At 63.2% G+C, this 20,048-nt stretch overlaps 1 protein-coding gene and 1 long non-coding RNA gene across 6 annotated transcripts in view; one reads left to right on the forward strand and one right to left on the reverse strand.

Moving 5' to 3' along the window:
- The window catches only part of RADIL (Rap associating with DIL domain), a 112,029-nt gene extending 94,559 nt beyond the window's left edge, over positions 1–17,470 (forward strand). For 3 of the 5 annotated variants that reach the window (XM_045993986.1, XM_045993988.1, XM_045993989.1), the window contains 10 exons: positions 4,016–4,176; positions 8,254–8,366; positions 9,531–9,768; positions 10,492–10,664; positions 14,148–14,298; positions 15,203–15,393; positions 15,556–15,850; positions 16,509–16,648; positions 16,897–17,036; positions 17,240–17,456. In XM_045993986.1, coding sequence (XP_045849942.1) covers positions 4,016–4,176; positions 8,254–8,366; positions 9,531–9,768; positions 10,492–10,664; positions 14,148–14,298; positions 15,203–15,393; positions 15,556–15,850; positions 16,509–16,648; positions 16,897–17,036; positions 17,240–17,456 — 1,819 coding nt within the window. Of the gene's footprint in view, positions 1–4,015; positions 4,177–8,253; positions 8,367–9,530; positions 9,769–10,491; positions 10,665–14,147; positions 14,299–15,202; positions 15,415–15,531; positions 15,851–16,508; positions 16,649–16,896; positions 17,037–17,239 lie in introns of all 5 variants that reach the window. The other 2 variants (XM_045993990.1, XM_045993987.1) reach the window with 2 other exon arrangements.
- Positions 10,682–18,615, reverse strand: LOC123934075. The gene is made up of 3 exons (XR_006816733.1): positions 17,961–18,615; positions 17,267–17,489; positions 10,682–12,812 (listed from the first exon to the last, which is right to left on the reverse strand). It is a non-coding gene; the product is annotated as an uncharacterized LOC123934075 (long non-coding RNA).
- Positions 18,616–20,048: the final 1,433 nt, after the last annotated feature.

Genomic DNA, 20,048 nt, shown 5'->3' on the forward strand with positions numbered 1-20,048 from the left:
GACAGTTCGTGGACATTTTAATTAGCATTTTCTCATCTGAATTCACATGTCAAAGTGATTTAGGACTTTTCACCCGTTGTCCTGGTCTGACTTTAATAGCAAGGTTCCCAGAAAGCGGACGGGGCCGCCTGGTCTGTTTCCAGTTCCCCGCGTCAGGTCGTGTATGGTGAGGCCGTGGGGGCTGGTGAGGTAGCCTGTGGGAGTGTCTGGGTGCCCTGGCCCGGCCCGCTTTCTCAGTGATTATCTGTGTGTGTGGTTCTGTCCCTCTGCTTGTATTGGTTCTGGGGACTTCTGCTTTCGTCGTCCAAGTTACTAGGATAAAATTGTTCCTTGTATTCTTTTGGGACTATTTTCATCTCTCACATATTTAGTTCCTGTTGAATTTATGTCTTTCTACTTACCTCCCTTCGATTTATCTTCCCGGATTTATCTGTCGTCATGTTTAAAAGGACCAGTTTTGTTGTTTCTGCTTACTTGGGTTTTGATTTCTGCTCCATTGACCTCTTTATTTCCTTATTCTTGCATAATTCCTATTTCAATTTCTTCTTTGAATTTTGAATATTTTTGGAATTTCTTAAATTTTAATTTAATTTTTATTAGCAAAAATGCATTTGATTTTCCTTTCGGTAGTAATTTCTCTCCCATATGCTTCCCAAATAGGTTTTTAAAAATTTATATTGTGCAATCAGTGATTTGGCTTATTTTTATTTATTTTATTGTGGTAAAAAACACCTAATTATTATTTTTATTTAAAAAGAGTATTTTAGGGGCGCCTGGATGGCTCCGTGGGTTAAAGCATCTGCCTTCGGCTCAGGTTGTGATCCCAGGGTCCTGGGATTGAGCCCTGCATCCGATTCTCTGCTCAGCAGAGAGCCTGCTTCCCTTCCTCTCTCCCTGCCCGTGATCTCTGTCAAATAAATAAATAAAATCTTAAAAAATTTTTAAAGAATTTTTTATTAAGATTTTATTTATTTGACAGAGTGCACAGGCAAGAAGAGCAGCAGAGGGAGAGGGAGAAGCAGACTCCCCGCCGAGCAGGGAGACCGATGCAGGGCTTGATCCCAGGACGCTGGGATCACGACCTGAGCCGAAGGCAGATGCTTCACCAGCTGAGCCACCCAGGCGCCCCAAAAACCACCCCGTTAAGTTCTGAAGTGCATATTAGCGGTTTCCAGTCCCTCCCTCCCTCCAGCCCCTGGCAGCCACCATTCTGCTTGAGTTGGGCCTTCTCAGATATCTCAGCGGAATCTTGTGGTATTTTTCCTTCTGTGACTGGCTCAGTCCGCTTAGCGGAACGTCTTCAGGGCTCATCTGTGTCCTAGAATACTGCAGGGTTTCCTTGATTTTTTTGAAGGCTGAAATATATTTCATCAGACCATGTACCAGATTTCATTTTTACCCTGTCCTCCGTCCGTGGACACTGAGTGTGACCCACATGTCCCGTATCGACGCTGACCCGAGCACTGCTCAGCCATCCCGATCGGTTCCTTCGGGTGAATACACAGACGTGGACTTGCTGGGTCAGACGGCAGCGCCACTGTCCGTGTTCTGAGGGTGTCCGTCCTGTTTCCCACAGCGGCCGCTCCCTTTTGCACCCACCCCCCAGCAGTGCACAAGGGTCTCCGGTCTCTCCACACCCTCTCCAACACCTGTCATCTCTTGTCCTTTCAACGACGGCCACTCCAACAGGTATGAGGCGAGCGCGCGTCATGGTTTTGGTTTGCGTTCACCTGGCTGTTGGCGAGGCTAAGCACCTTTCCGCGTGCCCTTCTCTGGAGAAGTCTCTCTTCAGGACTTCAACCCATTTTTTATCCAGGTTGTTAGTGTTTTTTGCTTTCAAATGATCGGCGTTCCTTCCGGGTCTGGAAACTAGCCCTGCTCGGATGCAGGGTTTGCAAGTGTTTCTCGCGCACCGTGGGTGGCTTTTTTACTCTGCTGTGGCTTCCTCCGCCATGCAGGAGCTTGGCAGCGCGAGGTCATCCCACTTGTCTGCTTTTGGGGTCCCATCCGTAAAACCATTGCTTCTGCTCAGTATTCGCTTGAAGGGAGGGCACGGGCCCCGGCGTTGGTGCACCGCCGTGTGTGGCCTGCGGGGGCAGGTGTGCTGTGATTTGACACCGAAACGTCACTTGGCCATACCTGGTGGTTGACTCGGCAGGAGAGGCCCGTCTGTCCGTTTGAGTTCTGGGTGAAAGTGAGAAGGGCCATGGATGTGGAAAACACAATGGAATTCGGCTCCGAAGAGCCCGATCCATCCTTTCTTACTGACCTGCACCTCTTCACGCCTGTGTGCGCACACGTGTGTGCGGGGGGGCACGGATTTGGAGGAGCAGCACTTGGGGCTCTGGAAGACAAGCGGGAGGGTGGCGGCCGCAGACCTACTAGTGGTGAGAGCGAGGACAACTGGCCCAAAGCCACTGCCTTCCCTCGTGGGGAGCAGGGCAGAGAGAGCAGCCACACCGCGGTGACACGAGCGAAGCTACGTCAGAGCAACGAAACTGCAGGCACGAGAGGAACGTGCACATGGGAGCCTGAGGTCCCCACCCGGGCCCACGGGGGCTGCCCCACAAGCTGGCCACCGTGACCCTGGCTGTGACCATCACGAACGACAGGAAGTCCCTGAGCTGCTGTGGTGCCCGCCAGGCAGGACGAAGGGCCCTGTGCCCTGGCCGGGCCCGGGGACAGCACTGTCCTCGCAGATGTCGCCAGCTGGCCTGCCCCTCCTTGTCCGCCAACAAGATGGTGCTCTGGCGCGGGGTCGCTCGCTCTGCTGGGCAACAAGGGTGCTGTCCCACGCAGACAGACCCGAGTCATGTCTGGGTGGTTTGCTGATCAACGGATCTGTGCTCATGTGTCAGGAGAGGCCCCAGATGCAGTCACGGTGGCCCCAGAGACTGTGTCCTGGCCCTGCAGCCACCAGGCTCGGGCATCCTCAGAGGCCACCACAGCGCAGCCCGCTGACCTGCTTCCGCTGAGCAGGTGCGACAGGACAGGACATCAGACCCAGAGAGACCGGCCCTTGACGCTTGCAGTCGAGGAACGCCCAGAGATCTGCACGGCCTCGCCACATCCCCTGGACTTCTGGAGAGGTGCCTCAGGACAGTGCTGGGGGCTTCCTGCCGCAGGCACAAGGTCGTGGATCCCAGGGGCTGGTGCATGGGAGACCAGAGGCGAGGAGAGGGGCCTGGGGTGGATCTGGGCTGGGCCGGACCCCACCGGACCCTTGGAGACAGGTGGCCCTGATGTCGCCATCGTCCCCCAGAAAGGGAGCATGGAGTCTCCAGGGGCCGGCCCAGGAGGGAGGAGCGCCCCCAGGTCTACCTCCAGCCTGAGCTGGCTGTCGCCCAGGCAGGTAATGGGCATTAGAGGGGCAGGAAGGTTCCAGCCCTGTGCCCGGGGCCTGGAAGCTTTCCGATTTAACGAGCTGCAGCGACACGTGCGGCCCTAGCAGGGGAGTCCGTGTGAAGAGCGTGTGTGGGCAGCGCCAGGCCTGAATTGGGCAGCCTCTGGTTTCCTGTTAACCCTAAATCTCCCAGTGCCGCGCTCTCAGGGCCTTGTCTGACCCACGGAGTCTCCACACGGTCTTCCGGCTACGACCAGGCGTCCTTAGCTAATCCCACCTGTGCGCCTCTCACAGCAGATCATTTGCCCATGTTTAGCCTGAACTCGCGCTGCTGCTCCTGCCCGCCGGCCGCCCCCTCCTGTGCATACCCACGCGCTCCTCCGCGCTCCCTCCCTGTCTCAGTCCCAGAAGAGATGCGAGAAGAGTTTATGAGAGTCTTTTCCCAAGGGCTGTTGCCCCTGGTGGCCCCTGTGCCGTCTGGAGCGCATGGGTCTCCAGCCCACGTGTCCCGCGGCGTGTCTGTGTAGCCCCTGTCCCAGCCGGGCCGCCGGGGGTTTGCTGGGGTCCCACTGGTGTCCCGTTGGAACGCGCGTCCTTGTGTGCACCGTGCTGATCCGGCCTCCCTTCCCGGGGGCCCGCCCAGGACTAACTCTGGGTCCTCTGTCTCGGCAGCCAGGAGCCCCTCTCCCTGGCCAGCTTCCCCATGGCGGGCCTGGTCCCGGACCTGCAGCACATTCTCTTCTGGATGTCCAACTCGGTGGAGCTGCTGTACTTCCTGCAGCAGAAGTGCCCGCGCTACCTGCAGAGTCTGGAGGAGGAGCTGGACGTCACAGGTGCGGGCTGCTGCCCCGGGGTGATGGGGGGACGGGGGGGCCCCCGGGGGGGCAGCGGCCCGGCCCTTCTTCATCCCAGGCTGGAGTTGGCCGCTTGAATCAAAGGAGGTGGTGGTGTGTCGGGGTCCCTCTGAGAGGGGGTGACCCTGGCGTCAGGCAGACCCAGCCTCGGGTCCCCCGTCGTGTCATGCACTCAGCGTCTTCCGCCGCGTGTCGCCTGGGGAGGCAGGTAGAAAGCACGCAGTGCCTCGGCCCCAGGCTCTCCCTTACTGGGGGCTCCAGGGTTTCTGAGAGGAGACACGGTGCCCCGGGGGCTGGGTGGCTTTGGGGTCTCTGTGGCAGGGGATACGCCCGCAGAACCTGAGATGGCGCGCTGGGAGAGACTGCCTGGGGCAGCCGGAGGTGGGGGCTTCCAGAAGAGGGTGGCTTCGGCCCGGCCCTGAGGCTGGCTGGGACTTTAATTGCTACGTGTCTGCCTTGTGGTCCCGGGAAACAAGCAGAGAAGGAGTGGGGGGTGGCCCCAGGGGCCGGGGTCACAGCCTCCCATGGGTGAGCCTGGTTTTGATCCCACTCCCTCACTCCTGTGACAAAACCTGAGCCGCTCACCCGCCTCTGTCCCTGTGGTAGGGGGATCCTGGGCAGGCGTGGTCAGTGGCCCTGCCACTGAAAGCTGCCCCCCCCCCGCCCCCGCCGCTCCCCCTGGAGCTGGGAGGGAAGCCAGGCAGGCAGGCCAGCCCTGGCCAAGGCTCCCCCGTGGGCTCAGTCTGCCAGACGCAGCTAGGCGTCTGTGTGCTTAGCCGTGTCTCCTGGGGGGTGGCCGTGGGCACGGTGTGGAAGAACCCTGAGCAGGTAGCCTGGGGCCCTGGACCCGGCCCTAGACCTCGCCCAGGTGGAGTGAGACCCTGCTGAGTCCCCAGGAGGGGCTGGATTCCCAGAGCTGAGGGGCTCCTGGTGGCTGACGGTGAGGGGCGGTGGTCTGCACAGGGCGGACTGTCCTACTGTGTGCTGGCTCGGCCGCCTGGGAGCTCTGCAGACAGGTGGGCCACGTGGAGCCAGTGGAGGAGGCCTGGCGGGGACGTGTCGGGGTGATGGTTCGCAGAGCCAGCGCTGTGTCTGGGTCCCTTCTCGTCAGTCATGGCTTCTTTGTGTTTTCTTATCCCCCACCTCACAGTGAAAGGGACAATGGGAGCTTCCTTGGACTTCTGGGGCCTGGGAATTAGGGCTTCTGGAACCTTCTGTGTCCCAGTGGGCATTCAGGCCTGCTGACCTATTGCCCCTATCCCTGTTATCCTTGGGTGAACGTTGTGCAAGGCGTCCAGTGAGACCTCCCGGGACAGGCTGCTGTGTGCTCTGTCCCAAGGCCTGGGCCTGAAGCAGCCCTTTACCTGGTTTTTCCCCCCCAAATATGACATAAACGGCCTTCCCTGTGCATCTCCAAAGCCAGGGCACTGGGCTGTCCCGAGCGTGGTGCTCCCAGAACCTCGGGCCTCCTTCCTCCGAAGCTGGTGTCCTTGGGGCCTCCAGCGGTTCCGAGTGGAGGGGCCCCTCTTCTGGACGTGGGGCTGGCTGGGGAGCGCTGGGCCTCTGGCTGGTCTCCAAGCGCCGGGGGCCCTTCTGAGCTTGGGGGTGTTGACAGTCCCCCCATTCTGGCCACAGCAGAGTCAGCGGGGAGAACCGCTGCCGCCGTGGCTTCTGGGCGCAGTGTTGGTGGGTGAGTCCCGTGGCCCCATCTCGTCTGCCCTGGTTTCACACACTCTGGGGAGAGGCTGTGGTCTTTGGGCCCCGTCGGGCCTGCCGCCCGAGCACAGGGACCCCGCATCTGGCTGCGTTAAACGGGCTACATGGGGCTGATGGGGGCTCCGCTTCGTAGCTGCTGCCTCTGCTCTTGGAGGGAGTTATTTTTGGTCTGGCCCTGGAGGTCGCTTAGGCTGGCTGCTGCTGGGAGAGAGAGCTGCTGCGTGGCCGGGGCCCCGCCTCTGTCCATCCTGGGGAGTGCGTGGGCTGGGGAAGCTGCGGCACGATCTGGGCGTCCCACAAACAGTGTCCTGTGTGGGGCAGGCGCTGGAGAGCTTGGAGGAAACATCACATCAGCAGAGGCCAGAGGCCAGGTTAGAGTTGCCTCTCGGCCTCCTGACCTTCAGCAGGAAATTTCTGTGGGAAGAATTCTGAAAACAGATGTCACGTCCTGAATGCTGGAAAATCGCCTTTGCGTTCCACAAACAATCTCGGTTATTCCAAGCTCTTACCCAGGACTCCTCCCTCCCACGGGCAGCCGGGAGGTGGGCCCAGCGGGGGTGGGGGCACTTTATCCACGGAGACTCTCTGGGTGCCTTCGTGGCTTTGCCTCAGCCATTGTGGATCTGGGGGCCTCAAGTACAGGCCTCTGACCCCCAAGAGGCTCGTGTGAGTGTCAGCTCGGTTGGAAACCGAGCACAGGGACCCTGCATCTGGGAGCAACCCAGCAGAGCCTGCACCACGGGAACAAGTGTTTCAGCTGGTTTTCCCGTGGCGTCAGAGCGACCCATGTGGCATCTGCCGGGAGCCTCCCCGTGGCTGTGCTCCGCAGAGTCTGGGCCTCCTCTTTCTGCCGTCCCTCTTCTGCCAGAGCCCCCATGCCCATGGCGGGGGGTGGGGGTAGAGGTGGGCTTTCTCAGACAAGCTGGCTGCCTAGGAGGTCCCCTGGTCTGGGCCCCGCTCCAGGGAGAGGGCTCGGAACTGGTTTCTTGGTTCGGGTCCTGCTGGCTTTGGTCGGCTGGGGGTCATGTTTGATCTCCAGGGGCCGCGGTCAGCAGTGGGCACCTTGCGTGCTTCTGTAAACCCGGGGCTGCTACAGTCCAGCAGCCTAGTAAGAGACTCTTGCTTCCCCAAGCCATGGGACCCCCAAAGTTGCCTGATTTCTCTCTCCTCTGAAGGCTAGTGCGGCTGCCGGGAGCAGCCACACCCCATCAGGGTCAGTCCCAAATGCGACCCCATAGCCGGACTCAGGAGAGGAGCCTGGGCAGGCGGGGCAGGCCTCTGGCAGGTTCCTGGGGAGTGAGCCCTTTGGGGGTGCTCTGTGGGCCCAGGGGCAGGAGAGCCCCGAGCCCTGCAAAGACAAGGGCCTGGCACAGTGGTGCACCCAGATGTTTGGGGGTGGGGAGGGAGGGCTCTGTTTCCATTCTGTGCTCCTGGGGCCCCGTCAGACCCAGCGCCTCCCTCCCAGCCCTGGGAGGAGAACCCGAGACCAGGGGATCCGCGCTGCGCGGGATCATAAAGGCCGTAGCAGAATGAGCAGTGCCAGTCTCTGCAGGACACACACGTCCCAGCCGCCTGGCTGCAGCTCTGCAGCGAAGCGAGTTGCTGAGGGCGGGAGACTGGGCCGCGGGCGCTCTGGCTGAGCGCTACTGGGCTGCCGCATGTCTCCCGTGTCGGGGGGGGGGCCCTTCAGGACATCCCCCTCCCCGGGGGCTTCTCGCCTTTGCAGAAACCCTTCTCAGAAGGAAGGAATCACCGGGCATCCACGGGCACCCCCTCACCCTGCCGGGCAGCCTCCCTGCCAGCCGCCTAGGCTCAGCTCCAGCCTGATGGCGGAGGTGGATGCCCCTGGGCTTGTGGTTCTGGGGGACCCGCATGGAGCCGAGGCTGCCTCCCTCCGTGGGGCTGCCGAGATTCCAGGCAGTCTCTCCCGGGTGCTTGGGGGGAGAACGGGGCACGTAGGCCATTTGGTCTCTCTCTTCTCGGAAACATCACGGTTCTGGGGAGTGACGGTCTCCTTCGGAGCTCCGGCCGGTGTTCCTTTGACCTGTGTGCGGAGTGAGAAGTGGCTGCAGGGGACCTGGGTCACAATCTGCTTTTGCTGGGGCTGCTGGTTCCAGTAGAAAACGTGTCCGGAGTCTGTTCAGTAACGAGCTGAGGATGCGCCTCGCGTGGCTTTGGCATCGCTGGGCCTGGGAGCACGGGGCTGCGGGAAGGCGCGGCAGCTGGGCTTGGGGGGCAGCTGGCCGGGCTGGGTGGCTTTGGCTTTCATGGCCCCAAACCCCAGATGGGGACGTGGCCTGCGCACTCTGGGGGTGACCGTGTGCTGCCGTCTCCCCGCAGGCTCCAGGGAGTCGCTGTTCTCCTGCGCACTGACGGCCAGCGAGGAGGCCATGGCGGCGCTGGAGGAGGTCATTCTGCACGTCTTCCAGCAGTGCGTGTACTACGTCTCCAAGGTGCTGCGTGCGGCTGGCTCGCTCCCACGCGGCGGGGGGGTGCTCCTCGTGGCACCCCCTGGGCTGGGGGCGGGGCGTCGGGAAGGAGACGGGTGCTCGTCCCACTTTGGGGCTCTAATGGCTGCCTCTGTGCCCTCGAAGGCCTGCTCCCAGCTCCTCAGCTTCCTGCTCGCATCATCCTTGTCCTGGGAGCCGGCCGTGCAGGGCCCGCGCTGCTGGCGGGCTGGAGGCTCTGGGCAGTGATTCGGAAGGTGGAGCATGGCTCGGTGGGCACTGGTGGCCATTGTGGCGAGCAGAGAGGGCGTTGGAGCCTCCGGGTATGGAGAGGGTGCAGGCAGGTGGAGAGAGGAGGGGCCCCGGTGGCAAGTGGTCCTGACTGGGGGAGCCCATGGGACTTGCCGAGACTGAGTGTGAACTCAGATGGATTTGCTGGGGCACGTGGAGCCTGGCCCAGCTGCTCTCCAGCGGGAAGCAAGAAGGGTTGGTTGGGGACAGCACGCTGGGGTCAGTGCTCGGAGAACCGATGGGGTTAAGACAGTTGAGTCAGGCAGCCCTATGCTCAGTTGCTCCCAGCTACACAGAGCCCCGTGTTGAGGAGGACACAGCCTCAGTGTCTCGGCCAAACGGGGAGAAGCCCCCAGCCCAGGTGCCCGGGGGTCCGAGTGGGGACGCGCGTGGCCCTTGACCTGTTGTCCCAGGATCACCTTGAGGGGTGGTGGCAGCAAGGACTCCCCATGGAGGTGTGTGTTCACCTTGTTTCTGGGGAGCAGCCGATGCTGCCCTGTCACCCCCGCGACGAGTGTGGGTGCCTGCCGTCCCCCCGGCCTTCCACCAGGGCTGCTGCCTTGGCCCCCAGGCTGCTGTGCCCGGCGCCGCTCCACGGGAGGGGTGTGCCAGTGCTGGGGGTGTGGTCCCCGAGAGACCAGCAGGCTGCCCGCTGGCCACTCTTCTGTCTGCTAAAACAGGAGGGGCACAGCCCCCCTCTCCCCCAGACCTGTGGTGCATCTCTTTCCCAGCCCTTTGGCTGGGGCTCTCTACCCCTCCGGGTGTCCTCTGCACCTTTATCCGGAGCTGGCCCTAGGCAGCTGGGGCCTGTCCGGCAGGACGCGCACTCGGGCCCAGGGAGGGCCTTGTGTGCAGCTGGTGTTTCCCTCTCGCCCCCAGTCCCTGTACGTCTGCCTCCCGGCCCTGCTGGAGTGCCCCCCTTTCCAGACGGAGCGCCGGGAGAGCTGGTGCTCCGCCCCCCAGCTGCCTGAGGAACTGCGCCATGTCGTGTCCGTGTACCAGGCCACCATGGACCTCCTACGGCAGTTCCGGGTGCACCCCGAGATCGCCTCGCAGATGCTGGCCTACCTCTTTTTCTTCTCCAGCACTCTGCTCTTCAACCAGCTCCTGGACAAGGGTGAGGGTCGGGGCGGGGGCCAGAGACCCCTACCCCTGCTGCGGGAGAAGCCAAGCGGGTGTTGGCGGGCACTGGGGGGGCTGAGGCATCTCACTGCCTGGGGGTCCAGGCGGCAGGTCGAGGCCCAGGAGAGCAGCTTCTGCGGCGGAGCGGGTACCTCCAGGAGCAGGACTGTCCCGCAGGGTCTGCAGAGCAGCCCTGGGGTAGGGGTGGGATCTGCATAGGCCTTTTCTGATTCCTTTTATCTCCACACAGCCCCAGCGGGAGCGAGGAGGGACAGGCTCAGAAGGGGCGCGGCCTCTGCACCCCTGGCTCTCCTCCCTGCCAGGGGCTTGGGGTGCCAGTTCCTTCCAGCCAGGGAGCCCCACTGGGACACAGGGACGTGACCATGCCGTGCTGCAGACTTGTGGCACATATCACCAGCGTGGCCTTCCTGGGCTGGTCGGGGTCCGTGGGCAGGATCTGGGTGGGAGCAGGGGTCCTCGGCTGTAGGTGTGGTCTCTGCATTTGGGATTCTGTGGCTGTTCCAGCCCTCCCTCCCAGAGAGGGGTCCAGAAGCAGGCTAGTGGCCTTGGAAGCCCATGTATGGTCATCAGGCCTGTTCTCAGAGGTTTCGCATCAGGGAGCATAGGCGTTGGGGAGCCCCCTGGGGGGGGTGGGCAGGAAGCCTGCTGTGTCGGGGGGCAGGTGGGCATCAAGTGAGACCTTCTGTCCTGGCCCCAGGCCCCTCTCTGAGCTGCTTCCACTGGCCCCGCGGCGTCCAGGCCTGCGCCCGCCTGCAGCAACTCCTGGAGTGGATGCGGAGCGCCGGCCACGGGGAGGCTGGGGAGCGCTTCTTCCGGAAGCTTTCCTGCACACTCAATTTGCTGGCCACGCCCCGCGCGCAGCTCATCCAGGTAGGGGGGCGCCCGACAGATCAGGTGAGGGTCACGGCGCTGGCTTCTGGGGTCAACCCCACAAGGGCTTGCATAGGGCTTCTGTCCCACAGCTGTGCCTGCCTGCAGGCAGGAGGCCCTGCACCATCTGACCCCACACGGCCGGGGGGTCTGCACGTGTGATGAAGGTCAGGGGCCCCGAGATGGGGGTCCTCCTTTGTCCACTGGGCCCCGTCTAAGCACGTGACCCTTAGAAGCGGAAGAGGGAGGCAGAAGCCTGGGTCCGAGAAAGGATGGGAGAAGGGACTCGATGCCCCGGCTGGCTCTGCAGAGGGACTGTGGGCTGTGGCGGCCTCCAGAAGCTGGGCACAGGCCCCAGCCAGATTCGGACGGCCCAGGTGCGCAAGGAGAATGCAGCCGTCCTGGCTCCTTGGCTTCGGCCCTATGTCTGCTGGACATCTGGCCCCCCGGAACTGTCTGTGTGTGGTTACTTGTCAGAGGCACGACAGGAAGCTAGGCCCCCCCTAGCCCCCCGGTAGCTACCCGACAGTGGTCACGGATGATCCACGAAAGCGAACCGGTGGTGTCCCTTTCCCGCCTGGCAGGAGTGCCCCAGGGACTGTGGGGAGAGGTCTGCCTGGCTGGTGCTGCTGGGAGCGTCGGGACCATGAGCACCTTGGGCGTAGCCAGCAGGACGCCCCTGCGGGAGTCACGGACCCGCCCAACTGGTGTCAAGTCGGAGCCCCTCTCTCAACCCAAGGGTCACCACACAGGTCTCACGTGCTTTTGGGTCACCGGTGCTCTTAATAACAGTGGTAACTGGTGGCTGGCCGTGCATCCGCGAGGTGTTACCAGCTTCCCGCACAGTGACCTCAGCCTCGTGCTGGCCATGCCGCGGCCCCATGGGCACGGATCACTCAGCGGGTACAGACAACCTCCCACGTGCTGGGGACTAGATCCTGCTCAGGTGTCTTTTAAGTTACTGGATTGTTTTATTCTTGAAGTGACACATGGGTTCACCAGAGAAAATTCAGCAACAGGACATGTGGGTGCAGATCTCAGATGGAACCTCGGCATTTGGTTGGCTTCTCGGTGGCACGAGCCCCCATGGAGAAAGAACGCGGAGAGGAGACCCATGGAGCTAGGAGGCGGGTGCCCGTCTGAGCCTCGGAGAAGGCCCGAGAACGTGTAGGGAACCGGCCCGCGAAGGGAGGTCCTGGCCCTGGAGCCGAGCAGCCAAACCCAACCGTGTGAAGAGACAGCAGAGGAGCAAGAGGCCAGGAGTGGCTCTTTGAAGCGCGTGAAGAAGTGGGAAGTCACTGACGGCCAGTGTGGGAACGAGGAAGGGGACATCTTCAGCACGAACGTTGACAACGAGTAGTAACAACCGCGTCTTTGTCAAACTGTGGAAAGCATTTAAAACTGCTCACAGGAATGGGCGCGTGGCTGCCCACTCGGAGTTTGCCGTGGCTGTCCCGCCACAGGGGCTGTGGCCCACACGTCCCAAACGTGCGCACGGAGGTCACGGGGCCACCAGTACCCGGATCGGCGCCCAGCCACCCTCGTCAACGGGAGACACACAGGAAGAGGAGGAAGCCGTGGCACCGCGTCCTACTGCCCCTTCCTGCACAGCTGGGCGCTCGGGATGAGTTCTAGAGCGCAGACGGCGAAGGGTCTCTGGGCTGGGAAACCCAGGCCACGTCCTGATGACAGGAGTCTCACTCTGAGAAAGGGGGCTTCCTGCGGGCCAGGGAGCTTCTGAGTGCTGGAGGCGCGACTGCTGCCCGCTCAGTGGGGCCTGTGCCCTCCCCATGGCAGGGGAGTGCCTGGTGGTGCTGGGTGGTCGGTGACAGCCTGGGGGGTGCAGACCTGCGTCCCACCGTGAGCCAGCCGGGCAGACTCAGCACCCACTCTGGGAACGGGAGGGAGCGGGTTCCGACATGAGAGACAGATGTGGGGAGAGGGGGTGGGGGATGCGGATCGGGTTGGCAGACTTCTCTGTTGAAGGGCTGGGTGGTCGATGTTTCAGCCTTCGTGGGCCACGGAGAATTTGGCCATCCCAGGTTCTTCGTTGTTTTAATGCTTTTATAAAAATGTGAAAACCATTTTCAGCTTGCGGGCCCTATAAATATAGGCCTCAGGCCACAGTTCACCATTCCCTGAAACAGACTTCAGGGAGAAGAAACTTAAAAACCACCTTCGTAAAGAGAAGACTTAGTGTCTATAAAATAACAACAGGACTTTATAAAAGAACCACAAGGATTCTTAGAAACTAAAACCATGATAGCAGAGAGGAAGCATTCAGTGGCAAGATTGGGAAAGTCCAGGAATTCACCCAGAAAGTGTCCCCACACTTGGCTAAGGACACGGGAGTGTGCTGGACCCGCGCTGACACCAGCCCTGGATGCCGCACGGCCATGGGACGGAAGCCGGGATTCTCGGAACTGAGCAAACCCAAAGGCACCGCCTCAGGACACGGATGTCCCTCCCGCAAAGGCGCTGGCTACCCACAGCCCTGGCCTCTTGGCGGTAAATCCAGAAGAGAGCGGCAGAGGAGCGAAGGGAGGGGAGAGAGAAGGACCCGCCCGCGAGGCCCAGGCTCCAAACACTGAGTCAGGAAAGAGCAGGGGAGGTGGCTGCCGCGGCATGGGGGGACCAATGCGCCCCTCCCCCCACTTTCCCTGAGGTTCCAGAGCATGCAGCCAGGAACCAAGAGCTTGAAGGTGGAACAGACTTGCAGGGGGACTGAGTGCCACAGCGTCAGGACCACGGCCATGAGAAGCCTCTGAACCTTCTGGAAGAATAAGACGGGACATATCCTGGAGATAGCCATCAGGGTGCTTTCTTTCGAGAGACACGTCAGAAGCTGGGGGCCCCAGAGGGCACAAGTTGGGCCAGCGCCTCCAACGGCAGTCATGAATGACGACGTCACAGAGAGGCGGATTCACCCGCAGAGGAGAGAGGGACCCAGAAAACGAGGAGGGGCGTCCCCGGCCAGCGGAGCCCAGGGTTGCCGGGACGGCGCAGGCTGTTGGATTTGGGGCACAAGTTCACCTTCCGCACAGCTTGGGCTGCTGGTCCCACCTGAGGGAGCCTCCCTGCCCTGTGCCCACGGAGCCAGTCTTGGGCGTCCCAGGTGGGAGGAGGCTTTGCCTTCATGCTTTCCTTCGACCTAGTGGGTCGGGTCTCTTATGTGCTATGAAGCAGGAATCCCACTTTTCAAATCCCTGGGGCCCTTTCCCTCCCTTCTCAGCCCCGGGGTGGTGACGTGGCAGGAGGCATAATCAGTAAACAGAGCCCTGGGTGGGGTGCCTGCTGGCTGCCCCCTGGGCCCCTCAGTGACCTCACCTGCCCCCAGGGGTGCCAAGGCCCCCCCCCGCGAGCTGGGAACCTGGGGCCAGGCAGCCCAGGCCCTCTGCCCCCAGAGCGCCTCGATCACCCCTCCTGGGGGTATGGCTGTGCCACCCGGGAGCCTTTGACCACAAGCTGCTGCTTGTCACACAGATGAGCTGGGCAAACCTGCGGGCCGCCTTCCCCGCCCTGAGCCCCGCGCAGCTGCACCGGCTGCTGACCCAGTACCAGCTGGCCTCGGCCGTGGGCCCCATGAGTGCCTGGGAGCCAGGCGCCCAGGACAGCCCGGATGCCTTCAAGTCAGGTGAGCCGCCTCTGGGCCAGGAGCTGGGGGCCCTGTGCACCGTGTTGGGGCAAAAGGGAGTTCCCTGGGGGGCTTCCTACGGGAGCCTGCAGAGCCTCGGGGACCTTCACTCTGGCGCATCTTCCTCTGGGAACACCCTGCCCTGTCCCCCACCTGGGGACCCTCACAGAGGGGGGTGGGGGTAGTCAGAGCCTACAGGCCATGACCCAGATCCAACCGCCGGGTCCGGCTGGGCCCTACCCATTGAGCCCAAGGCTGCAGCCTCGCTTGGGGCATAGACGACCAAGAGGAGAGCAGGGTCTGCGTGCGGAGACGGTGTGCTTGCCATGTGCATGCGCACACAGGGCCTACGTGGGCCTGTGTCTCACAATTAGGGACACATCTCTCTGCTGCCATGATACACTGTGACACACAGAAATTACAAGGAGGTAGAAACTACAGTTGGAAGCTGTGTCCCTGTCCCCCAGGGGCTCAGCCTGGACGGAGCCACTGCCCTGAGCAGGACTGTGGGCTCCTCACTTCGGAGGCCCGCCACGTGGGGGTGCTCCGCCGGGGGCCTCCACGGGCTGGGTCTGTTCTAGGGCAGACATGCCCTCGCCGTCTGGGTCCCAGGGCCTCATGCAGGTCACAGTGGACGGGGGGCGGTGGCAGGAGTGCCCGGAGGGGAAGTGCCCGGAGCCCGCTGTGGGCAGAGGTTCCAGCTGGCAGCTCGAGCTTTGCCCTGGCGGGTCACTGGACACAGACGGCAGAGCGCTGGTCTGGGCCGGTTGCCTTTGCCCGGATGCCCCCACGGCAGCGTCCCCAGCCCTGATGGTGTGGGGTGGGGGTGGCTGGCGCACCTGGGGAGGAACAGGAAGTCTGGTCTTGCGGGGCCGGTCATGCCGTCCCCTGCCCGTCCCAACAGAGGAGGTCCTGGAGTCGTATGAAAACCCCCCACCCATCGTGTTGCCGAGTGAGGGCTTCCAGGTGGACTTGGAGGCCGACTGTCTGGACGACAGCATCTACCAGCACCTTCTCTACATCCGCCACTTCCTGTGGAGTCTGCGCAGCAAGCCCAGCCCCGTTGGGGGGCCTTCCCAGCCAGGGGGCCTCGAGGTACCGGGTGCAGCTGGGGGTGTGCGGACTCGGATAGCAGGCGGCCGGGGGCAGCTAGCTCAGGGCCTGGCTGCTGCCCCTGGGAGTGCCCGGAGCCCCTCTAGTTCTCCCACCAAGCCGGGCCGCTGAGTTCCTGAGTTCATTCTCCCCCTTGCCCCCCAGGGCCCGCACCACACCACCTCTGAGGGCCAGAGCGGCCCGCTAGTTTGCAGGGGAGCCCGTGAAGCTGGCCAGGGGCACACTCTGGCTTCTGCGGGGGCTCCCCGTGCACAGGGCCCTTCAAGAAGGCAGAGCCGCGGGGGCCCCCAGGCTGGCCCCCTGCACGTAGACTCCTCGTGCCTACTCACGCCTCCCAGCACCCCACTCAGCCTCGAGCCCGCTGTCCCTGACTGGCCCGAGCCTAGAGGCACCTGTGGGAAAGTGCTCCTGGAAGGGAGGAGGAACGCAGCTCCAGAAGGTGAGACATGTCCCCAGGCTCATGCCCGCACGCCAGCCCTGCTGCCACCTGGCAGAGCCCCTTGGGACTTATGCCACCCGTGAGGTCCTGGCAGTTCCTGCCCAGGGTGGCTGGGCCATGCGGAGCCATCTGTGGGACTAAGTCACTACCCTGAGGATAGAGGGGGGCAGGGAGGGATGGCTCAGGAGACAAGCACAGAGGAGGGGAAGGCGGGGAGGCAGAGGGACGGGGTTCTCTAGGCCATGGCAGCGCCAGCCGAGCTCCTGAGGATCTGAGTGCTGGGGCCACAACCACAGGTCCTTCCGGGTGGCTCCAGCTCAAGAAGGGGGTAGGCTCGCTCAGGGCCCTGGTGTTGGGCTGGGGGGCCGGGTCAGACATGGGCCGTGACATGGGGCGTGAACAAAGGTGGAGTCAGCACTTAGAGGTGCAGAGGGAGGAAGGAGGGTCTCAGGAGAGTGAGCCTGAGCAGAGGCCCCTGTTCGGCCGCTGGAAAGGGCCAGCCACCAGGGGGATGGAGGCGCCTCTTCCAAACACGCGGGGGTGTGGCCTGGACCCCTTACCCTGACAGTAGTCGGGGACTTGCTAGAACACAGCACCCTTCCTGGGGACAGGCCGCCACAGCAGTGGAGACAGAGCCCCCCACTCCTTGCCCACCCAGGGGACAGCGTGGGTCCCGCGGACGAGCCCCCTCCGGCCCCATCCAGCCGCAGCTCCAGCACGGAGGATTTCTGCTACGTCTTCGTTGTGGAGCTGGAGCGGGGCCCCTCGGGGCTGGGGATGGGCCTGATCGACGGGCTGGTGAGTGGCCCTCTGGGTTCTGCTGGGCCGGGCCGGGCCCTCTCTTTACCGGCCCCCAGCTCATGGGGAAGACCGGGACCGGGGTCTGGGCTAGGGGTGTAGCGGGCGGCTTGCAGGCATCTGAGAGGAGGAAAGGGCCTGCAGAGGACATGACGGTGTCTGGTGCTGCCCTCGCAGTCCTGTGGCAGAGCTCGTGAGGGAGCCGGGCCTGGGCACACAGAAGCCTGAGACCGCCACTTCTCCCCCAGCACACGCCGCTGGGCGCCCCCGGGCTCTACATCCAGACCCTGCTCCCGGGCAGTCCTGCGGCGTCGGACGGCCGCCTGTCCCTGGGAGACCGCATCCTGGAGGTGAATGGCAGCAGCCTGACCGGTGTCAGCTACCTGAGGTACCCCCTGCCCTCGTGCTGCAGCCACCAGGGGAGCCCCTGGTCCATGAGCAGGTCCCATCCCAACCCTGTGCTGGGGGCGAGGGAGCGGAGGCACAGCGCTCAGTCGGCTCCTTCGAGCTCTGAGCACACAGCAGCCCCACCGGGGGGCCCCCTCGAGGGGGTGTGTCACAGCAGGGTGACAGAGTGGGTCCCTATCCCAGGTTCTGCCAAAGCCCTGCCTGCCTCACCTGTCCCGAGGCTGGGCCTGTGGGGAGTCCCCGCGACGCGAGCCTGGCTCCCTCCTTCTCCCCCTGCGCTGGGTTTCAGAGCCGTGGACCTGATCCGAAACGGGGGCAAGAAGATGCGGTTTCTGGTTGCCAAGTCCGACGTGGAAACAGCCAAGAAGATCCGCTTCCGCACGCCGCCCTCCTAGGGTGACGGCCACCTCCTGCCGCGCTGTTCCCGCGTTCCCTGTTGTGCGAGACGTACATCTTAGTGTATATTTTATTTATATGACAGAGAACACTAAGTTGCGATGTTTGTTACAAAGCTTTTACGTGTAAAGGTTTTAATGGAAATGTACAGATTCAATAAACTATCTTTCGTATTCTGAAGGGCTGGCTGTGTATGGAATGAAGGTGGGCGCAGCGCCGGGCTCCCCGGGAGGACACAGGGTCCCAGTGCTGCCGGTGGGGTCTTACCTCTGCCCCCACCCCGAAGCACGGAGCTCCTGCTCATCACACACTCAGCACAGTTCAAAGATGGTCTAGAACCGCCTGCCCCAACCCCTGCCAGGCTGTAGTTCGAGCCCTTACCCCATGGGGGCACCCGGGCCTCCTCTTGCTCACCACGGCCATGACTCGGCCCTAATACCAGCTGGTAATCTGCGCCCAGGCCGGCATCCCCCGGGTCACCCTCCCCTCACCCCGGCAGGAGACTCACCTTGTCCACCAGCTGGCTGGCTGTGGTGGGGGTCGTGGCGACGGTCGTGGCGACAGCAGGGCTTGGACACCGGCGCCAGGCGTGTTCAGCAGGCTTGGCAGCAGTGGCCGCAGCAGGGAGCTCAGGGCTGGGCTCCAGGCCAGAGTCGTCTTCTCCGAGAGGAACAGAGACCTGGACGGGGAGGGGCCCTGGCTCGTCAGCTGCTCACAGGGAGAGGGGTCTCGGAAGGAGTCCCCCCCAACCTGTGATGTCCTCGGTCAGTCCTGAGCACGAGGCTTCCCGCAGCCCCACGTGGCCCGCTGGTGGGTGCAGGGGAGAGGGGCGCCCGCGGCTAGATCACGTGTATTTAAAAAAAAAAAACCAAAAAAACTCATTTTAAACATGTGATTGAACCCAAAAGAAAAACACGTAGAGCCCCAAACTGAATCCAGGGCACCAGTTCCGAAAGGCCAGCAGCAGCCCAAGGGAGGCCTGCCCAGCTCCTGGTCTCGGCGGCTCAGCGCTGAAGGAGAGAAACCCGAGGGGCTGAACGGGGGCCCCATGTAGCTGAGTTCCCAAGGGGCTGGAGCCCTGGGAGTGGGGACACACGCACAGAGTCCCCAGCAGGCCCCTTCCAGCCAGCTCCCGCCCACTTTCCCAGACGCTGCTGTAATGTCACCCTGAAACACCAGGAAGGCGCTCAGGTCCCAGAACAACTCCCTCACCCGCACTCAGCGCAGCTGAGCTGCAGCGGACTCCGAGCTCCAGGCCCAGAGCCTCGCAGGTAGACTCGCCCGCCAGGAATGCTCTTAGCCACGGCGGACGCACGAGCCGCCAAGCCCAGCTCCTCAGCATGTCTCAAGCTCTGGTCCGTCGGGTCCACAGCCTGTTGGCCAAAGCACAGGGGACAGAAGCCCGTGGTCAGTGGGCAGTGACCCCACGGTCAGGGGGGAGCACCCCGCTCCCCACCAGGCGGCAGCAAGAGCGTGGACTGCAGACTCAGGGCGTGAAAACCCCCGGGTTTGAAGTCGGGTAGCTTCTGTCTAGACTGTCGGGCAGCAGGGCGGTCCGCCAAGCAGAGAAAACGGAAAGGCAGCATCTCTGGACTGGCCCTGGCTCGCTGACAAGCGGCGGAACGTGTCTTCTCCAACCCACGCTCACCACCTGTTCGCGCGCAGCTCTGGGACCCAAGCCTGAAGCACGTGGAAACGCCGCAGGCCGAGCGCCCACTGAAAACACGCCCTGAGACCGGGCAAGACTAACGCCTCCCTCTGGACCGACCATCTCCTCAGCCCTGGCCTGCCTTCCCGCCTCGGGCCCGGGCCGCGCGGGGCGGGGAAGGGGCGGCCGAGCAGGGTCTGTCCCGTCCGGCGAGGACCAGGGGGCCCCAGGCGCGCCCCGCCCCGACGCCCACCGCTCCGCTCCACGGGCGCGTCACCTGTCGTCTCCCGGAGGTCCTCCGGGGCCCGGGACGCCAGGCGGAGCCGAGGAGGACACGCTGCCGGCCGGAACCCGGTTCGAACCACGTCCGCCAGCCGCAGCAGCGCGGTTCGTTCTGGCGTCCGCCTCGTCCGGCGTCCGGAGGCGGGGCCAGAGCCGACGGGGCGGGCGGGGCCAGAGAGGTGAGGCTGGCGGAGACTCGCGGAGCGCCAGCGCCACCTGGTGTCCCGGATGCCTGCGCGCAGCCGGCGGAGCTGGGCGAGCTGTGGGAGCTAGGGTCCAAGGCAGGAAGCTGACCTCAGTGGAACTGGGGCAGGCGGCACTAAGGGGTGGGGGGAGGAACCACACCTCTCTTGCGCTCCCACACTCGGCGAGTCTCCCCCACTCGGCATAATACCAGCGCGATCCTGGCTTGGAGGGTCCCCGCTGGGTTGGCCCTGCCCTCCCAGGGGGAGGCAGGAGGCTGCAGGCAAGAGCCCCAGCCTCGGCGTCTCCCATCACTCTGTAGCATCGGAAGGCGGGCTAAGAAAGGACACTGAGCAGAGGCCCTTCCCAGTGGCGGCTGCACCAGCGGGAGAGTTAGGCGACTCCCTTGCCGATCGCCCACATTCGTGCTGTTATTTCTGTAACATCTGGGACACTGTAGGGAGTTGGTGGGAAGGAACGGCC

Source organism: Meles meles, chromosome 21, assembly GCF_922984935.1.
Source record: "Meles meles chromosome 21, mMelMel3.1 paternal haplotype, whole genome shotgun sequence".
Taxonomy (NCBI): Eukaryota; Metazoa; Chordata; class Mammalia; order Carnivora; family Mustelidae; genus Meles; species Meles meles.